Source organism: Impatiens glandulifera, chromosome 1 (assembly GCF_907164915.1).
Source record: "Impatiens glandulifera chromosome 1, dImpGla2.1, whole genome shotgun sequence".
NCBI classification, from domain to species: Eukaryota; Viridiplantae; Streptophyta; class Magnoliopsida; order Ericales; family Balsaminaceae; genus Impatiens; species Impatiens glandulifera.
Window position 1 is genome coordinate 154,805,173 of NC_061862.1, and position 22,554 is coordinate 154,827,726.

Sequence of the window (22,554 nt, forward strand, 5' to 3'; positions counted from 1 at the left end):
TTGAACTGTAGAAAGGTCCTATAAATTTTAAATTTAAGACTGAAAAAACATATTAGATAGAACTCTACAAGATTCACTTGGAGACAAATTTAAGACTGAGTTAATATGCGCAAATTTTTTTTTTATCAAAAACAGAATAAAGTTTCTACTTTTGTTTTTTAGAAACCCAACGAGTAAGTTGTACAATAAATTAATTTATTGTTCAAAATAATAATTTATTGTTCAAAATAAACTACTAAATTTGATTAAAAGAGTCCTTTCAGGAAACACTATAATATTCAAATATTACAATATGTTTGAATAATATGTTTGAATAAGATAGTGCTTTATAACGAAACTCTTTCATTAAATTTATTGAAAATATTGTTTCATTGGAGTTTGATATTTTTTTTTGAGGAAAAAATAATTTAGTCCTAACTTTTAAACATATTGCTCCCAACTTTTAATTTATAGAACTTAACTTATAACTTATTAATTAAAAAAAAGGGATAAATAGATATAATTGAATTTCAATTTTGAAAAAAAAAAAGTTAACTACAAAATCTAGAATTTAGGTATTTTAAATATATATATATAATTAAACTAAAATCAAATAAAAAATATTATATAAACAATAAATTAAAGAGTATGATAGGACAGCAAATTTGTAAAAAAATTAAATATACTACGAAGTGACCTAGCACATGTACAAGAGATAGAAATTAAAAAAAAAATTTATGTCTAAATTCATTTCTTATTTTTGCTCGTTATCCAACGACAAAAACCCAAATTCTATACGTGATCTCAAATACTACCATTTTTTTCCGTTGAAATTATATTTATTTTTGTTAAACTAATTTTTTTTTTTTTTTTTTTACATAACAAACTTATTCAAGTTTAATGTTTATGAATACATCAGAGACAACGACAACGTCACAAAAAGATGAAGTATTGAACAAATTGTCCGTTGAACTCAAAATATATCGTTATTATTATTTTATGTAGATTGGTGATAAATTTAGTATTGTTGTGTTACTGTTCTGTTAAAGGTTTATGCTTTGTTGTATTATTTTATACTACTTTATTTTGGTAATTTTGTTTTTAACACTATTTTACTAGGTTTATTAATACAATAGATACATTATAGTAGAAGATAAATCATTGAACAAATCGTCCGTTGAACCCGAAATATATTGTTTCTTTTGTTTATGTAGTTTAAATAAAAAATAATTATTTATTTAAAAATTATATTTTTTAAATATCTTTTATTTTAGTATTGATTTAGTTTTTATAATTAATAATATAAAAAATAAATAAGAATTATTTGATTAAGTTTATGAAATTAAAAATTAAACTGATATAACTATTAAATTAATATTACTTATAATAAATTTATAATTATAATAGTAATAATAATAAAAGTTAATTAGTGTAACTAATAGTATATAATAAAATAAATTTATTAATAATAGATAACTAATATGAATATAATATTTTCGTAAACAAAAGAAAATATATTAATAATAGATAACTAATCTAGTATACTATTTGAAAGATTTTACTTTTTATTTAAGAACATTTCTTTCTATTTTAGCATCATATAAATATTTTTTATTAATTTTTATTATTCAATATTACTTTAATAATTAAACTATTCATTTTAATCTATTAAAATATTAATATAATTTTACTTAAAGTTTATTGGAGATGACAAACAAAATTAATTACTTATTAATTTGTCTATAATAGAATAAGGGTTTTGAAAATTAAATGACTAATAAACCAAATGAAAAAATATATATTTGAAATTATTGATATTAATTTTTTTGATAAGATGTGAAACTCATATAGAAATGTTATTAAGACTATTTTATCCTTATAGTGACATAATTTGATTAATTTTAAAGGGATTAATCACTTATAGACACTAATTTACACTCCTAATTTTTATATTTTGAAAATGAAAAACTATTATGAAATAATTGAATTTTTAAGAAATAATTAATTTCAGATTTTAATAAGTTAAATTGTAATAATTTGGCTAAGTTAGTACACTTAATAATTTTTTATTTTACTTAGAATATTTAAGTATTTTAATTATTTAAATCACCTTAGATAATATATATATATATTATATATATATATATATATATATATATATATATATATATATATATGAAAAATGTTATATATAATATTTTTTAATTAACTTTTGTTTAATTTTAATTTGCTTTGTTAAATTAGATTAAATTGGTTAGAAAAAATAGGATAAGGTAAAGAGATATAAGGTCTTTTATAATTTTCTAAATTAGAGAATTAGTTAGATTTTAGGAAAAAAGCTCACTTAGACGTATGTACTTGTACAACTAGCTCGCTTAAACGTATGTACTAATAAAAGGTCATTTAAACATATGTACTATCAAAAATTGACTCATTTAGCCTCTTTTAGTAACTATGGTTAACTTTTATTTTTAAATTTATATATTTATTAATTAAATATTAATATATTTTCTCTCTCTCTTTCCTTATCATTTATTATTTCATTTATCACTAATAAATGATCCCTATATTTTTTATCTTTTTTATAATTTTTTATTATTTCTATACAAGTATTTATTATTGATTATTTTAATTTTAATTTACACACGAGCATTCATCATTAATTATTTTAACTTTATATTTCTTCCTCTTTTTTATATATTTTTTTATATTCACATTAATTATTAATTATTTTAAAATTGTTTGATCCCAATAATTGAATATAACAATAAAAATTCTTTCAATAATAAAAATCTTTCAACACAAAAATAAATTAATTAATAATTAAGAATTGGATAATAATAAAAACTCATTCATCAAACACCAAAAAAGTAATAATCAAGACAAAACAATTCTTTTACTACTAATATAAGTCGTGAATAAAAATTAAATAAAAAATTATTAATTCATTTTTATTTATATTAAACTAAATAAGAAAAAATTCTTTTTCATTTTTATTATATTAAATTAAATAAGAAAAAACCCTTAAAAAAATATTAAGATAAAACATAAAATTCATAAATAAATTGTTAAACTTTTTAAAAAAATAAGAATTTAAAAAATATAATAAATAAAAACTAATAAAAAAAATGAAATATAAAAGAAAAATTAATATTAAAATAATAAAAATTTTAAAAATAAAATAAATTATTAGTTTAATTAATGAAAAAGAAGGAGAGAGAAAATATATTAATATTTAATTAATAAATATATAAATTTAAAAATAAAAGTTAACCATGGTTATTAAAAGAGGCTAAATGAGCCAATTTTTGATAGTACATATGTTTAAATGACATTTTATTAGTACATACGTCTAAGTGAGCTAGTTGTACAAGTACATACATCTAGGTGAGCTTTTTTCCTAGATTTTATATAGAAAAGTTAGTTAGTTCATTAATTCAATATAGAGAGTTAGTTAGTTTGTTAGCATAATTAGGTGCTGGTTAGGATTTTATTTTAATTAATAAAAGTTTGTTTCTATTTAGTAGGGATAATGTGAAATCAAAAATACGTCAAGAAATGATTTCATAATGAATCTTCAAAAATGTCAAGATCCATTAATGGTCTAAGAAGTGATGATATTTTTTTTTAGATTTAATCATAACTTATAATCGTATTGCTCAAACTTTTAATTTATAGAACTTAAATATAACTGTTTAAGAAAAAAAAGGATGAATATGTATAATTGAATTTCAATTTTGAAAACAGCTCTCTCCGCTTCAGCTGCTGCGCGCGTCCTCCCACCGAGGAATCCAGCTGTAGACCCTCGACCGTGAGAACAAAGAACAGCTGTAGCGGTGCTTGTTCTTCTGCATTCCAACGCTTCTTCAAGGCTTCCGACGCTCTCTCCGCTTCAGCTGCTGCGCGCGCGTCCCACCGAGGAATCCAGTCAAGCCTCGCGATCTTTCGATCTGGAAACAGAAGCTAGTACCGGTCAGTCCCCGGTCCTCCTTCTTCGAATGGGATTTGAAAAAGAAATACTCTCAGGAAGGAACGGAATAGATGAGGTGGATGGATGACCGGAAAGTTATTGAAGCAAAATTAATAATTTACTTGGCATGGCGGACTATTTCTTCAAGAAACTAATAATAAGCTTAAGCTTAAGCTTGATCAAAAAACACCCTTCCTTGAGATTTTACATTATCGAAACATATTACATAGATTTTATGTTCATGCCTCCATAACATAAAACCTCAAGAATCGAAATTCTTTCATCAAGCTTGCTCTCCTCTCAATGTGTTGTGTTTGAATAAAAAAAACTAATTGTATTTTAATTTATATAACTCAATTTTAACTAATTATGAGAAAAAAATGGATAGATAGTTTAATTATTATTATATTTCTTTTATTTACATCCCATAACTTTCAAATATATTGAGAGAATAATGGATAAATATTAATAAATATAGGTATTTAGTTTATAATATTTTAAAAAAAACACATCAAATTTAAAATATTTTCTTTTAAACTCAATATATATATATATATATATAATAAAGTAGAAAATAGATATAGAGATAAATGTCAAAAATATAAAAATAAGAAAACAAAGGTGAAATTACTAATTTTTAAATAGTTAATATAATTTATTGATTATTTTCTTACTTTTTTTTTAAATTTAAAAAAATTAGAATTTTAATAAAAATGATCGATTTAGATTTTGTCTTAGTAATAGAATATATTTATATAATTATTATTTATTTATATTTTGTTTGAATTATGATCATTAAGTAAAACAAATAAAATATTTGAAAATCTTTATGTTAAACTCAATTTAAATAATAATAACGATTATTATAAAATAAACAATTATTTTCTTATAACATTATTTAATCAAAAAAAAATTAGTTCCTAAATCTCTCTAAAAATTAGTTCCTAAATCTCTCTCCTTGACTTGAGAAAGTAATATGTTTCAACAAGATCGGCTTAAAAATTCAAACTTACATAATATAATGAATATGTTTCAATATTATTTTATCTTTAAATTAATTAATATTATTTTATTATAAAATGAAAGATTATTTACATTAAAATAATTGGGATTTCCTTGTTTACACATTACGAATTAGCTAATTTGATATTTTGAATTCAAAATGCTAGTTTTTCCCTCCTTCTTATATCTCACAATTTGAATGCTTTTAGGAGGAGGCTCCATTTCATCTTAGGTTAGATCCACTGGGTCACAAGTTAGGTCCAATCATGTTGTATTCATTAATTAACTTTGACTTGACCTTGAATTGAATTTGAATTGAATTCAAAGCTGCACTTAAATAGAATTTTATTGATTTCTCGGTTGGAACTTTGTTCAAGTACATCGTTAAACTTTTCATTTTTTTTTTCAAAAACCCTACAAAAATGCAAAACTTTTGACTAAAAATCAATTATAAAATCAAACAACTAACTAACAAATAAACTAACTTTATAAAAATCCCTAACTAAGCAATTTTAATAATTAAAAAAGAGAAGACCAAGTCTTATACCCTATCATTATAACTTTATTTTAAAGAATGTAATTAATTAACTAATCTAATTTCTAAACTAATTAAAAAACTAAAGGAATAAACACATTAATCATATATTTTTAATATTCAATATAATTTTAATTTAAAAAATCTTATATACTTTAAGTATAATAAATCAATCATTATTATTAGAATCTCAATTGCTACACAATAATTGGCCAATGAATCTATATATTAATTTTGAATGACAATAAGTTTGGAATTTATTAAAAAAGATAAACTATAAAACTGAGTTGAAAATGAATATACACAAAATAAGTTATATAAAATATAAGATGATCGTTCTATGAAATTCTATATTGTTGAAAAATATTACAAAAATTTCATTGGTGTTCTTTGTTGCATTTAAAAAGTAAATAGTCAAAACAATTAATTTTAGAATTTGAATGATGTAACTCGATTTATAACCATTGATAGATTAAAAAGTGTACATGAAATATAATACACAATTATTATTTTAAAATTAAATTATTAATTTTATAATATTTTATAATAATAATAATAAAAAAATTTAATTATTAATAAAATAGATTTAAAACTTAATAATATTTTTTAATATAATTTATTAAAAACAGTTAAATAATATAATTGGCCTTTATTCTTTACTTGAATAATTTGTAGCATGAAATATGACCGAAAAACGGATTTCAGTAAATTCAAATGTAAATTAAACTTGTGGAAAGCTTTCTCTCTATTCATTAAAACATTGACTGACTAGATATTTCTTCATGAATAAAAAAAATTAAAAGTACAATTCAAATTAAAGGTCAATGGTAATTAGGTTTTGCAATTTATCCATGCATGATTTGTTTACTTACAAAACTTCAAGAAGCAAGCAAATCTTTGTTAATTTCATAAACGCATGTCATTCATTTTTTTTATGTCTTCTATAATGATTGATCCAGTAGAGATCAATAGAGAAATAGAAGGATCAATTTTCAATTACACGGGTTAGGGTTAGGATTAGGGCCTAGAAGAAAGAAAATTGTGAATGTGACAGGAGCTCGAACTCTAAATTAAAGGCTGAAAAAATGGATTAGATAGAACTATAGAAGATCCTCTTGGAAACAAATTCAAGGCGAATTAATACGAGCAAAAAAGAAGACTTACAAAAATGGAATAAGGTTTTCACTCTTGCTTTCTAGAAACCCAACGAGTAAGGTATAATCGATCAATTTATCGTCCACAATAAAATAATAAGCTTGATCATAGAGAACCGTTCCATGGAACACTATATTATTCAAACAATACAATATGTTTAAACAAGATAGTGCTCCAAGAAACGAAACTCTTTCATCAAACTTATTGAAAATCTTATTGCTTAGAAGTTTGATATTGATATTAATCATTGCTACAACTTTTAATTTATAGAATCTAACTTATAACTGATTAAGAAAAAAAAGGATGAATATGTATAATTTCAATTAAAAAAACTAGCCTAAAAAATCGAGAATTTAGGTATTTTGTATAAAATATTTAAAATATATATATTAAACTAAAATAAAAAATATTATATAAACAATAAATTTAAATGAAAGAGTATGGATAGGACAACAAATTTGTAATTTGTAACTAAAGTAAATACACTATTATAATATGAAGTGAATTAATTGATTTATTTATATATTTTTTAAATGAGTAATAATAGGAAAAGAATAAAAAAAAAATTAATAAAATTTAGAAGTATATTAAATTAAAGATATATAGAATTAAATATAAAACTTATTAATATTTATATTTTGACTAATTATTTCTTTTTATTTATTTATATGTTTTTTAAATGAGTAATAAGAAGTTAGATTTTTTTAATTATAAAATAAACAAGAAATAATATTATTATTCATAGTTTATTTATTATATAATATTATATAATAGTAATATAGAAATAAATAAATTGAGAAAATATAGGAATTGGTTATTATATTTAGCCTAATTAATATGAGATAAATAAATAATTTCTCTTATTTATTTAATACTTTATCCATTCCCTTCAAGAGAAAAGGTGAGGCACAAACCGTGAGCTTGCTACGTAAAAGAGCAAATCGATGAGAAGAAAGTCCTTTGGTGAAGATATCAATACTTGATCTTCAGTAGGAATATACTGAATGAGTAGTTGTTTACGAGCAACTTTTTCCCGAACAAAGTGAAAATCGATTTCAATATGTTTTGTGCGAGCATGAAATACCGGGTTTGCTGATAAGAATGCGGCACCAATATTATCACACCATAAAACCGGGGAAGAAGAAAGTGAAAATCGAAGTTCATTAAGTAGAGATTGAATCCAACAAAGATCAGCAGTTGTATATGCAAGAGCACGGTATTTAGATTCAGTACTAGAGCGAGCAACTACTTGTTGTTTCTTAGAATTCCAAGAAACGAGGTTGTCACCTAAAAAAAATAAAAAATCTATTTGTTGAACGACGATCATCTGGACATCCTGCCCAATCAGCATCAGAGTAGGCAGCAAGAGTGAATTGTGAATTTAGAGGAAGAAAGATCCCATGACGAGGAGTATGACGAAGATATCGAAGAATACGTTTAACCGCTCCCCAATAAGAAGATGTGAGAGTTTACATGAATTGACAAGCTCGATTGACAGCAAAGGCTAACTTAGGACGAGTTAGTGTAAGATATTGTAGAGCCCCTACTATACTACGAGAGAGAAACGGATCAGATAAAGGATCACCATCATGTTTAGAAAGGGATGAGCCAACAGAGACGGGAGTGTGTAATGGCTTTGTTTGAATCATATCAGCCCGAGTGAGAATATCGTCAATATACTTAAATTGAGAAAGAAACAAGCCATCTTTGGTACGAGTGGATTCCATTCCAAGAAAGTAATGTAATTGACCTAAATCTTTAACAGGGAATAATTTATTTAATTGAAATATATTTTTTGTTAGAAACGATTTAGAGTTACCTGTGAGAATTATATCGTCCACATATACTAAAAAGTATGTTGTTATTTGAGGTGCATGATACGTGAAGAGAGACGTGTCAGATTTTGATTCTATGAAATCAAAAGATAGTAGAGCAGTCCAGAGAGTAGCGTACCAGGCACGAGGAGACTGTTTAAGATCGTATATTGCTTTATGAAGTTTGCATTTATGATTAGGAAAATCTGGATGGACAAAACCGGGTGGTTGTGCCATGTAAACTTCTTCTTGTAGAGACCCATGAAGAAATGCATTGCTAATATCAAGTTGATGAATGAACCATTGATAAGATATTGCCAAAGAAGGAATAACACGAATAGTAGTGGGTTTTTCCACAGGACTGAATGTCTCTTCATAATCAATACCTTGTTGTTGATGTAATCCTTTAGCCACGAGACGTGCTTTATGTCGATCAATAAATCCATCAACTTTATGTTTGAGTTTGAAAACCCATTTACATCCAACAATATTATGAGATTGTGTACGAGGAATAAGAGACCATGTTTTATTCTGAATAAGAGCATTATATTCATTTGTCATGGCAAGACGCCATTGCGGATCCTTATTAGCTTTGGTAAAACATGTAGGTGTAATAGCTGAAGAATCAGCAATGAGAGCTGATGAGGACATAGACCGTGCTTTATTGCGTGTCATCTTCTGATGAGTAGAAGATGTAGGTGCATTGATTGTTGTGATAACTGGTTGTGTTGAAGGAACAATAATAGTAGTAGAAGAAGGTGTTATAGTGTTTGGTGATGTTGTTGAGGTCGAAGAGGGTGATGATGAAGACGGTGAAGTGATATGAGATAATAGAGGTGGTATTGATAAATTAAGTATAGTTGTTGGAAGAGATGTCTCATTATCTTCTTGTGGTTTAGACAAGCGCACAAGGTCCTTACTTTTGAAAGGAAAAGTGAGTTCGTCAAAAGTGACATGCCGAGAGATAAATATTCGTCCAGACGGAATGTGAAGACACTTATAACCTTTATGAGATGAGCTGTAACCAAGAAAACTGAATTCAGTAGTATGAAAATCGAGTTTGTGCTGATTGTACGGCCGTGTGAGTGGATAACAAGAACACTCAAATGTCTTCAAAAAACCATAATAAGGAGAAGAGTTAAATATAGTCTCGAATGGTAAACGTTGATGTAATGTCGGAGTAGGAAGACAATTGATAAGATATGTGCCTGTTACAAAAGCTTCACTCCAATATTGTAGTGGCATAGATGCATGAGCCAATAAAGTGAGACTAGTTTCCGTAATATGACAAATTTTTCGTTCAGCAATGCCATTTTGCTCACTAGTATGTGGGAAAGATAAACGATGTAAAATACCATGATTATCTGTTAATGATTTGAAATTTCTATATTCTCCTCCTCAATAAGTTTGCAATATTTTGATTTTACGCCTAAATAAATTTTCAACAAGTCGAAGAAAGTTGATAAACGTATTCAAGACATCCGACTTTTTCTTTAACGGATATATCCACGTGAATTTGCTAAAATCATCCACAAAATGTACGAAATAACGACAACCATTAGATGAAAATTCAGGAGCAGGTCCCCAAACATCTGAATGAATTAGGTCTAAAGGAGCCATATATGTAGATTTTGAAGCTAAAAAAGGTAGTTTATGTGCTTTCCCATATTGACATGATCCACAAAAAGAAATAGTATTACTACCTGAAACAGGTAATTTAAAGTGTGATATAACTAAAGATGTAGTAGCGCTAGAAGGATGTCCAAGTCGTGAATGCCAAATTTGAGCCGGAGATCTAATACCAATAAATGCTTGTTTATTAGAACATGTTGAAAACGAACTTTCAGTAGGTTCAACGCAATAAAGTCCGTCCTTGAGTAATCCCTTAAGAAGCACTATCTTCGTATCTCGGTCTTTCATAAAACAAATATTTGGGTGGAATTCAAAAAATATGTTATTATCTGATGAAAATCTCGCGACACTCATCAGATTTTTAGTAATATTCGTAACGTGTAAGATATTACGTAAGTAGAGAGATTTTTTTTTTATTTAAAATTTTAGTCGTACCAATATTATAAATATACAGAGGCATACCGTTCCCGACTTTGATAGTTTGAGTACCTGTATAAGGAGCATGTACATATAGATTATTAAGATCGGAAGTAATATGGTCGATAGCACCTGAATCTGGACACTAAGTGGGATCTACAATAGTAGACGATATAACTAACATTGTTGTAGGATTTGGAGAGGGATTAAAACGAGGGCACTCGAGAGCACTATGTCCTTGTACATTACATATTTGACAAGATGGATTATAAAACAACTTTCGGAGCGATGACCAATTTTATGACAAAAATTACATTGCGAACGATTATTGTCTCGGTTCTATCTTTGGTTCCTTCCGCCTCCATGCCTATAAATATAAGCAACATTCTCCGAAACATTTGAGCGCGAAATATTTTCATAATGAAATTTTCTTTTCTTGAATATGAGTCGTTGTTCATAATTTAGAAGGATGTCTGTCATCTCATTAAACAATAGATCTTGTCCGGAAGTTAGAGCACATATCATCGGCTCGAACTCGTCTCCAAGCCCGTTGAGTAGAGTTAGTTGCAGATCTTGATCAGAAATATATTGTCCGACAGCGATAAGTGCATCTGATAGGTTTTTGATGTGTTGAATGAAGTTAAGAAGAGAACCACTACCTTTGTGTGCGTTTAGGAGTTGACTCCGTAACTCAAATCGTCGGCTCTTTGATTGAGAAACATAGATTTTCTCTAAGGTTTTCCAAAATTCTTGTGCCGAAGATGATTTTGAGACTTGTTGACAAATCTCGTCGGTCAATGTTGAAAAGAGCCATGCAAGTACCCTTTGATCTTGGATACGCCATTGTTTAAACTTTGGATTCTTGATTTGAATTGTATTATTTTGACCATCTGTTTCTTGAAAAAATTTGGGAGGAGTTTCAAGATTTCCTTCTACTATATCCATAAAATCATAACCTATCATGATTGGAGTAACTTGTGATTTCCAATAGATATAATTATATTTATCAAACTTTACGCTTCCAGATATTATTGGTAGAACTGAGGAGTGATATTGTTCTTCCATTTAAATCGTTTTCGGAAGTTTAACCATGTGTAATTTTTTACTTGATCGAAAATTTAAATTTAAAACCGAGACTTTATAGATGACTTAATAACTTACCACCCCGACGAATTTGGGAGAGATTGTGGTGTTTAATGGGAAGTCGCCATATGTCTATTTTGATTTTTTTCAACCTTACCACTACAGAGTCACCACCATTTTTTTTTATAAAATTAAGAAAATAATTTAGACGTATACACACCACAATTAGAGATTACTTCGAGTTCTACACTTGATTACTTGTGGGAAATTGCAAAAACAACTATGTCTCACAACGACCCTTGGGTCTCTACAAAGTCAATTTCGACATTTTAAAACATAGTTTACCCTTTACATTTTATATTTTCTTGTTGGCCGATAAAAGTTCGGATTTCCTTAGTTTAAACCTTATGAATTAGCCAATTTGACCTTTTGAATTCAAAATGCTAGTTTTTCCTCCTTGCACATGTCCCACGGTTTGAATGTTTTTAGGAGGCTCCATTTCATCATTCGGTTGGGCCTTTGGTCGGGACAATAGTTAGGTTGGATCCGCATTAACTTTGACTTGACCTTGAATTGACTTTGAATTGATTTTAAAGCTGCACTTGAATGACATTTTTTTGATTTCTCTGGTTGGATCCTTATTCGGTCCTCCGGTCACTCTTCACCTTTTGGTTTTTTTTCAAGAACCCTACAAAAAAATGCAAAATTGTTAAATAAAAATCAATTGTAAAATCAAACAACTAACACCTAAATAGCACCTAACAAACTAACTAACAAATCTATTCATTTACAAAATTAATTAATTAATCTCTACACTACACTAACTTTCTAAAAAACCTAACTAAGAACTTTTTAAAATTTAAAAAAAGAAGACCAATCTTATACACCCTTTGGATATAACTTTATTTTCAAAGAATGCAATTAATTAACTAATCTAATTTCTAAACTAATTAAAAAAGCTAGAGGAATAAAAACGTTAATCATATTTTTATTAATATTCAAGATAATTTTAATTTTAAAAAAAATCTTAAATAATTTAAATATAATAAATCAATCATTATTGGAATCTCAATTTCTCTAAAAATAATTTCCCATTGAACTCGTATTTTAATTTTGAATGACAATAAGTTCGAAATTTATTAAAAATATAAACTATGAAATTGAATTGAAAAATTAATATATACCTAATAAGTTATATAAAAGATTAAATTTATGATAAACAAAAATTAGTATACACCTATATAAATATATATATGAAAAATGTTATATATAATAGTTTTTAATTAGATTTTGTTTAATTTTAATTTACTTTGTTAAATTATATTAAATTAGTTTGTAAATAGGATAATATAAAGATATATAAGAATTGGTTTTTTTTTTTTTTTTTTATCTTTTATCATTTTCTAAATTAGAGAATTAGTTAGATTTTATATAGAAAACTTAGTTAATTCACTAATTCAAATTAAAGATTTAATTTGTTTGTTACCATAATTAGGTGATAGTTAGGATTTTATTTTAATTAATAAGAGTTTGTTTCTATTTTGTAGGGATAATGTTAAATAAAAAACACGTCAAAAGTGATTTCATAACAAATATTCAAGAATGCCAAGATTCATTAACGTCAAAAGTGATTTCATAAAAAATATTCAAGAATGCCAAGATTCATTAACGATCCAATAAGTGATGAAGAAGACCAAAGATCCACCAAATTAAGTCAAAGTCAAGTCAAGGCATGAGTCCGGGACTCAGTCCGTGACCCAACTCAACAACCGACCCAAGTTCCAACCATGAAGAAACATATGTACCCTCCTAAATTCTTATAAGCATGTCATGAAGAAAAATGATGGGAAGCTTGAATTTCGAAATTCAAGAAGTGTAAAGCAATTGATTAAAGTCATGACATAAAGTTTGTTATTAATGAGCTTTGGGCTTAGGGTTTCCTTCCTAACTCTCCTATATAAATAAAAACCTAAATTCTCATGCTACACCACTTAAGGATCCAAAAATATTTTCACTCTTTGTGTCCCTAGGCTGCTCATATTTGCTTCCATCTACAAAACCCAAGAAAAACACTTGTATCTAAAGTTTTTGTTTAAGATTTTCGGTTAGCTTCTTTTTTGCAATAAAAAATACCAACTATTGTGGGTTTTGTCTAAAGTTTTTTCTTAAGATTTTTGGTTCTTCTTTTTACAATAAAAAACGTCAAATATGTGTAAGGCTTCTTGACCTCTTTAATTTGTTTTCTTTTCCTATAATTCAAAAGTTATGCGTTATTTACCTTTGCGTATTTCATTATTGTCTTGCATTAGTTGTTTCATTGTTTTTGTTTAATTTTAAGTCTTAACCATGTAAAGTATGTAACATATGTATGAGTTTGTAAATAACATAAATGAAAAAAAAACAAAAACAAAATCAGAAACACTAAACTAAAATGAAAATATTCAAATCAAAACCAATTTTAAATTAAAATCGACCAAAAGCTTCAAATTCTAGTTTTAATTTGAATCTTTCTAGGCTCAAAGTGTTTAATAAATATTTTGTTAGATTTAATAACAAATAAAAAAAATTGAACGAGAATTATCCAAAAGAACCTTAAAATAAAAAAAACTTTGTGCCTTGTTTCATTTTGATTTTGATAAAAGTTCGGTCAAATATAGGATTTCTTTCCATATCATTGTAGCTGCAAACACCCTCGACCGTGAAAACAAAGAACAGCTGTAGCGGTCATTGTTCTTCAGCATTCCAACGCTTCTTCAAGGCTTCCGACACTCTTTCCGCTTCAGCTGCTGCGCGCGCTTCCCACCGAGGAATCCAGTCAAGCCTCGCGATCTTTGGATCTGGAAACAGAAGCTAGTACCGGTCAGTCCGCGGTCCTCCTTCTTCTTCGAATGGGATTTGGAAAAGAAATACTCTCAGGAAGGAAATGAATAGATAAGGTGGATGGATGACCGGAAAGTTATTGAAGCAAAATTAACAATTTACTTGGCATGAGGGACTATTTCTTCAATAAACTAATAATAAGCTCAAGCTTGATCAAAAAACACCATTTCTTGAGATTTTACATTATCGAAACATATTACATAGATTTTATGTTCATGCCTCGATAACATAAAACCTCAAGAATCGAAATTCTTTCATCAAGCTTTTTCTCCTCTTAATGAATTTGTGTTTGAAAAAAAAACTAATTGTATTTTAATTTATATAACTCAATTTTAACTAATTATGAGAAAAAGATGGATAGATAGTTTAATTATTATTATATTTCTTTTATTTACATCCCACAACTTTCAAATATATTGAGAGAATAATGGATAAATATCAATAAATATATAAATATAGATATTTAGTTTATAATATTTTTTAAAAAATATATATCAAATTTAAAAGAAAAATATTTTCTTTCAAACTCTATATATATATATATATATATATATATATATATATATATATATATATATATATATATATATATATATATATATATATATATATATATATATAATAAAGTAGAAAATACATTATAGAGATAAATGTCAAAAAGATAAAAATAAGAAAATAAAAGATGAAATTACTAATTTTTAAATAGTTAATATAATTTATTGATTATTTTCTTACTTTTTTTAAATTTTAAAAAATAAGAATTTTAATAAAAATTATCTATTTATATTTTTGTTTTAGTAATAGAATATAATTAATTAATTATTATTATCTTGATTTTGTTTGAATTGTGATCATTAAGTGCAAAAACAAATAAAATATTTGAAAATCTTTATGTTAAACTCAATTTAAATAATAATAACGATTATTATAAAATAAATAATTATTTTCTTATAACATTATTTAATCACAAATAATTATTTTCTTATAACATTATTTAATCAATATTATAAGAAAAATCAAACTTATTTCATAATGAATATGTTTCAATATTATTTTATCTTTAAATTAATTAATATTATTTTATTATAAAATGAAAGATTATTTACATTAAAATAGTTTAAGGTCTATATTTATTTTCTATGTTAATGAAAGTATTAGCTGCTATTTTTTAATTGCATCATATCTAATTCTCAAATTCCTAATTTGCTCATCTCAGGCTTATATGATCTCAGGTTTAAGAATTAGCTAATTTGATATTTTGAAATCAAAATGCTAGTTTTTATCTCCTTCTCATGTCTCACAATTTGAATGCTTTTAAGAGGCTCCGTTTCATCGGTAAGATCCTCACTCAGATCTGATACTCGGATCTGATCGGGCCTTCGGTTGGGTCACTAGTTAGGTCCATCGGTTGGATTCATGAATTAACTTTGACTTGATATTTAATTGACCTTGACTTTTGAATTGAATTCAAAACTGCACTTAAATGGAATTTTCTTGATTTCTTGGGTGGACCCTTGTTCAATACTTCGGTAAAAGACTTTTCATTTTTTTTCAAAAACCCTACAAAAATGCAAAACTTTTGACTAAAAATCAATTATAAAATCAAACAACTAACTCCTAAATAAAATCTAACAATTAACTAACAAATCCATTCTTATACAAAAACTAATTAATTAATCTCTACATTAAACTAACTTTATAAAAATACCTAACTAAGCTCTTTTAATAATTAAAAAAAGATAAGACCAAGTCTTATACCCTTTCATTATAACTTTATTTTAAAGAATGTAATTAATTAACTAATCTAATTTCTAAACTAATTAAAAAACTAAAGGAATAAAAACATTAATCATATATTTTTTAATATTCAATATAATTTTAATTTTAAAAATCTTATATACTTTAAGTATAATAAATCAATCATTATTAATTATTAGAATCTCAATTGCTCCGCCCACCAATGAATCTATATATTAATTTTGAATGACAATAAGTTTGAAATTTATTAAAAAAGATAAACTATAAAATTGAGTTGAAAATGAATATACACAAAATAAGTTATATAAAATATAAGATGATCGTTCTATGAAATTCCATATTGTTGAAAAATATTACAAAAATTTCATTGGTATTCTTTGTTGCATTTAAAAAGTAAATAGTCAAAACAATTAATTTTAGAATTTGAATGATGTAACTCAATTTATAACCATTGATAAATTAAAAAGTGAATAGAACCTAGGTTTTCAGTTTAAAATATTTTCAAATAAATTTATAAAAAAATTTGCTAAAATAAAATTAAAAAAGAAATGTTATATTTAGAACCTACAAAATATATAATAGAATAGAAAGTAGATTTAGACATATCTGATAAAGACAAAAAGTGTATTAAATATAATACACAATTATTATTTTAAAATTAAATTATTAAATTGATAATAATTTATAATAATAATAATAAAATTTAATTATTAATAAAATAGATTTAAAACTTAATAATACTTTTTAATATAATTTATTAAAAACAGTTAAATAATTTAATTGGCCTTTATTCTTTCCTGGAATAATTCGTAGCATGAAGCCTTGAATAATTCGTAGCATGAAGTATGGCTGGAAAAACGGATTTCAATAAATTCAAATGTAAATTAAACCTATGGAAAGCTTTCCCTCTATTTATTAAAACTAAATTCAATTGACCAAACATCCCAATATGGACTGACTAGAATATTTCTTCATTAATAAAAAAAAAATTAAAAGTCCAAATCAAATTAAAGGTCAATGGTAGTTAGGTTTTGCAATTTATCCATGCATGATTTGTTTACTTACAAAACTTCAAGCAAGCAAATCTTTGTTAATTTCATAAAACATGTCATTCATCTTTTTTATGTCTGCTATAATGATTGACCCAGTAGAGATCAATAGAGAAATAGAATGATCAATCTGCAATTACTAGGGCTAGGACTAGGGCCTAAAAAAAGAAAATTGTGAATGTGACATGAGCTCGAACACTAAATTAAAAAAAACATATTTCAACTCTAAATTAAAGGCTAAAAAAATGGATTAGATAGAACTATAGAAGATCCTCTTGGAGACAAATTCAAGGCCGAGTTAATACGAGCAAAAAAGAAGACTTACAAAAATGGAATAAGGTTTTCAATCTTGTTTTCTAGAAACCCAACGAGTAAGTTGTATAATCGATCAATTTATCGTCTACAATAAAATAATAAGCTTGATCATAGAGAACCGTTCCATGGAACACTATATTATTCAAACAATACAATATGTTTAAACAAGATAGTGCTCCAAGAAACGAAACTCTTTCATCAAACTTATTGAAAATCTCATTGCTTAGGAGTTTGATATTGATATTAATTATTGCTACAACTTTTAATTTATAGAATTTAACTTATAACTGATTAAGAAAAAAAAGGATGAATATGTATAATTGAATTTCAATTAAAAAAACAGTTAGCCTATAAAATCGAGAATTTAGGTATTTTGTATAAAATATTTAAATATATATATATATATATATATATATATTAAACTAAAATAAAATATATTATATAAACAATAAATTTAAATTAAAGAGTATGGATATGAAGCAAATTTGTAATTTATTTGCTACCATACATTACTATTGATATATTATAATAATATGAAGTGAATTAATTGATTTATTTATTTTTAAATGAGTAATAATAAGAAAAGAATAAAAAAAATTAATAAAATTTAGAACTATATTAAATTAAAGATATATAGAATTAAATATAAAACTTATAAATATTTTTTATTTTGACTAATTATTTTTATTTATTTATATGTTTTTTAAATGAGTAATAAGAAAAATACCAACCATGATAAGGTTGTGTCTAAAGTTTTTGTTTAAGATTTCGGTTAGCTTATTTTTTGCAATAAAAAATACCAACTATTGTGGGTTTTGTTTAAAGTTTTTTCTTAAGATTTTCGGTTAACTTCTTAAAATATTAATATAATTTTACTTAAAGTTGATTGGAGATGACAAACAAAATTAATTACTTATTAATTTGTCTATAATAGAATAAGGGTTTTGAAAATTAAATGACTAATAAACCAAATGAAAAAATATATATTTGAAATTATTGATATTAATTGTTTTGATAAGTGAAACTCATATAGAAATGTTATTAAGACTATTTTATCCTTATAGTGACATAATTTGATTAATTTGAAAGGGATTAATCACTTATAGACACTAATTTACACTCCTAATTTTTATAATTTATATTTTGAAAATGAAAAACTATTATGAAATAATTGAATTTTTAAGAAATAATTAATTTCAGATTTTAATAAGTTAAATTGTGATAATTTGGCTAAGTTAGTACACTTAATATTTTTTTAATTTTACTTAGAATATTTAAGTATTTTAATTATTTAAATCACCTTAGATAATATATATATATATATATATATATATATATATATATATATATATATATATATATATGAAAAATGTTATATATAATATTTTTTAATTAACTTTTGTTTAACTTTAATTTGCTTTGTTAAATTAGATTAAATTGGTTAGAAAAAATAGGATAAGGTAAAGAGATAAGGTCTTTCATCATTTGCTAAATTAGAGAATTAGTTAGATTTTATATAGAAAAGTTAGTTAGTTCATTAATTCAATATAGAGAGTTAGTTAGTTTGTTAGCATAATTAGGTGTTGGTTAGGATTTTATTTTAATTAATAAAAGTTTGTTTCTATTTAGTAGGGATAATGTGAAATCAAAAATACGTCAAGAAATGATTTCATGATTTCATAACGAATCTTAAAAAATGTCAAGATCTATTAATGATTTAAGAAGTGATGATATTTTTTTTTTAGATTTAATCATAACTTATAATCGTATTGCTCAAACTTTTAATTTATAGAACTTAACATATAACTGTTTAAGAAAAAAAAGATGAATATGTATAATTTAATTTCAAATTTGAAAACAGCTCTCTCCGCTTCAGCTGCTGCGCGAGTCCTCCCACCGAGGAATCCAGCTGTAGACCCTCGACCGTGAGAACAAAGAACAGCTGTAGCGGTGCTTGTTCTTCTGCATTCCAACGCTTCTTCAAGGCTTCCGACGCTCTCTCCGCTTCAGCTGCTGCGCGCGCGTCCCACCGAGGAATCCAGTCAAGCCTCGCGATCTTTGGATCTGGATGAAGGAATTATGTCCTTTAATTCAATGTGCAATGACTAAATGTGAATAGGACAATTAAGAAAATTAATTTAATCCAATTATTTTAGGAGTCGTAGTGCTTTGCTAGAAGCCAACTATGATTAATAGGGTAATACCTACAGCTATTATAATTGGGTCCTACGAGGTCACACATATAGGGTTTACCAATAGATGAAATGAGAATGATTATATTACTAATATATTAGATATTAGTAATATATATTATTCCTTTTATTTTGAAATAAAAGAGTAACTTTGTGGATAAACAATATATTAGATATTGTTAAAGACGTTTAAGCAAGAAAGAAATAAATATATATATTGAGGATATATTTATGAAAGATAAAATTATAACATATTTTATTGTCATAAATATGTTACGGTTTATCAAAAAGGAAGGTGGAAGGTTTCTTACATGACAATTAAAAGGGAAATAAATTTTCCTAGGTGAGAAGGGCATTTAAAAGGATGATTATTCGATAATCAAAGAAACACACAAAAACTTCCCCATCCCCCTTTTTCTATAGCTGGAGAGAAGTTCTTTAGAACAAAGGGTGCTCTTGATTCTGAAAGCAAGCAATCAGATTGTTTCCTTTGGTTATCCTACGATCTAGCAATCGACGGTAACCGGATCTATTGGAACTCGTGTGGACCAAATAGAGGAGCAACAAGTGGGGCTCTGATCCTGATCCAATCAACCAGATCTGTCAAATTCACGCATCAAAGGTATACCATTTCAAGCTGTATGTTTATTCTATCAGTTATGCTTTTATATCAATGATTAGGTATTTTAGATTAGATCTAAAATTTCCGCACATATACCTAATCAAAAATCAACAATGGTATCAGAGCCAGGTTGCATAAACTGATAGAACTATTTGATGCAATCTGAATAATAATCTAACAAGTTAATGATTAATTATAATATGATGATATTATTCGTAATATACAGTTAATTGATCTTGTTATGAAATATAATAAGTTTTGTTTAGAATTAAAATATATAAATATGATTTATATTATTTACTTTTTCTCAAAAGTTAAGAAAAGAAAATGCAAGTTCAAGATTAATACTCTTGAAAGTTACTACATGTTGAACCTTGAAGGATAGTGATCCGTAGAAAAGATTACATGTTTTAATATACATTGTTTTGGTTTTATTTATAACTATTTTTTTTCACTTTTAAAATAAAACCAATGAAAGATTTTAGTTCCTAAAGAAATTGGGAAAATACCTTTCCACATCATAACCCAAGCAGTTTACGGTATTATTTTGGTTAGATGGGTTTCGCAAAAGCGATTGTGTCTTTCCTCTACTGTATACTCTTGAGGGTGAATCTATATAAGGGATTCATAAACATTGATATGGTTGTACCCAACAAGAGACCAATACCAAGTCTTGGATCTTGAGGTATAGGGATGACTCTAAATTGGATTTAGATTATCAACCAAGAATTATAAAGAAGTTATGATTAGTAAATATTGTTTACTTACCCTGAATGTACAAGGTCTAAGGCAGTGCAAAAGTACGTTAGACTTTTATCAAATGGGATCTTGGAATCATTTTGTTCAGAAAGGAACTATAATAATTTGAATAAAATGCGCATTCACTCCTGTTAAATTGTTTATCACAAGTGTTTGCATTGTCAATACATAAACTAATTAAGTTGTATTTAAATAACATATTGTAGATAATGGCAAACGATAGTTTGAAATTCTCCATGCGCTCCATTATTGAGAGAAACAAGTTAAATGGGACTAATTTCCTAGATTGGGAAAGGAATCTGAGGATAATTCTGAGGTCCGAGGGACGTGAGGACGTTCTTACTACCCCTATTCCAAAAGTGACTGATACCTCGTCTGACGAGGAGAAGGCAACAGCAACCCAATTGAAAACTGAGGCTTTACCTGTCACTTGCTTAATGCTTGCTGCAATGGAACCTGATTTGCAGAAGAGGTTTTTGAGTTCCGATGCTTATACCATCACAACTGAGCTGAAAACTCTGTTTCAGGATCAGGCAAGGATTGAACGATATGAAACTCACAAGGCTATACTTGATAGCAGACTTGTGAAAGGGAAACCCGTAAGTCCTCATGTGATTAGTCTAACTGGGCTGTTCAAGAGGATGGAAGATTTGGGGACCCCTTATGACCAAGAGTTGGCCACGGATATCGTTCTTAGATCCTTACACGATGGTTTTGCACCTTTTAGAATGCAATACCATATGAATGGACTAAAGCATGATCTAAATGAACTCCACAACCTGCTTAAAAATGCAGAAGGCAATATCACTGATGACAAGAGGAAGGAAGTTCTGAATGTCAATAGTGGGAAGGGTTTTAAGAAAATGGCTAAGAATAAAAACAATTACCAAAGAAAAGGTAAACAAGTTGCAAAACCCAAGGGTGATGAGAAGCCAAGAGTAGCTTCTGAACATGATTGTTTTATTGTAAGGCCAAGGGTCACTGGAAGAGAAACTGTCCCAAATATCTTGAAGATAAGAAGAACGGAACTGTGAGTTCCACTTCAGGTATTTATGTTATTGATATAATGACAACCAATGTCCATACATTAGATAATGGTCCCACTTGGGTATTTGATACAGCATGTGGTGTTCACATTATTTCAAATGTGCAGGGACTAAGAAATAGAAGGCGGGTGAAGAAAGGGGAGATAGACTTGCGCGTTGCAAATGGAGCAAGTGTTGCTGCACTTACTGTAGGAGTTTTTTGTCTGTCTCTACCTTCCGGTTTAACATTTGAACTTAATAATTGTTATCATGTTCCGTGTATTACCAAGAACCTTGTTTCGGTTGGTGCATTGCATTATGATGGTTTTGATTTTAGCCTTAAGAATGGGTGTATTTCTGTTTCTAA

The 22,554-nt window shown here is 26.5% G+C and overlaps 1 protein-coding gene across 1 annotated transcript; it reads left to right on the plus strand.

The window, feature by feature from the left end:
• The first annotated feature begins 21,371 nt into the window (after positions 1-21,371).
• LOC124912068 lies at positions 21,372-22,196 on the plus strand. The gene has a single exon (XM_047452628.1). It carries the CDS (start codon positions 21,372-21,374, stop codon positions 22,194-22,196), a length of 825 nt encoding a protein of 274 aa, XP_047308584.1.
• The last annotated feature ends 358 nt before the right edge of the window (positions 22,197-22,554 follow it).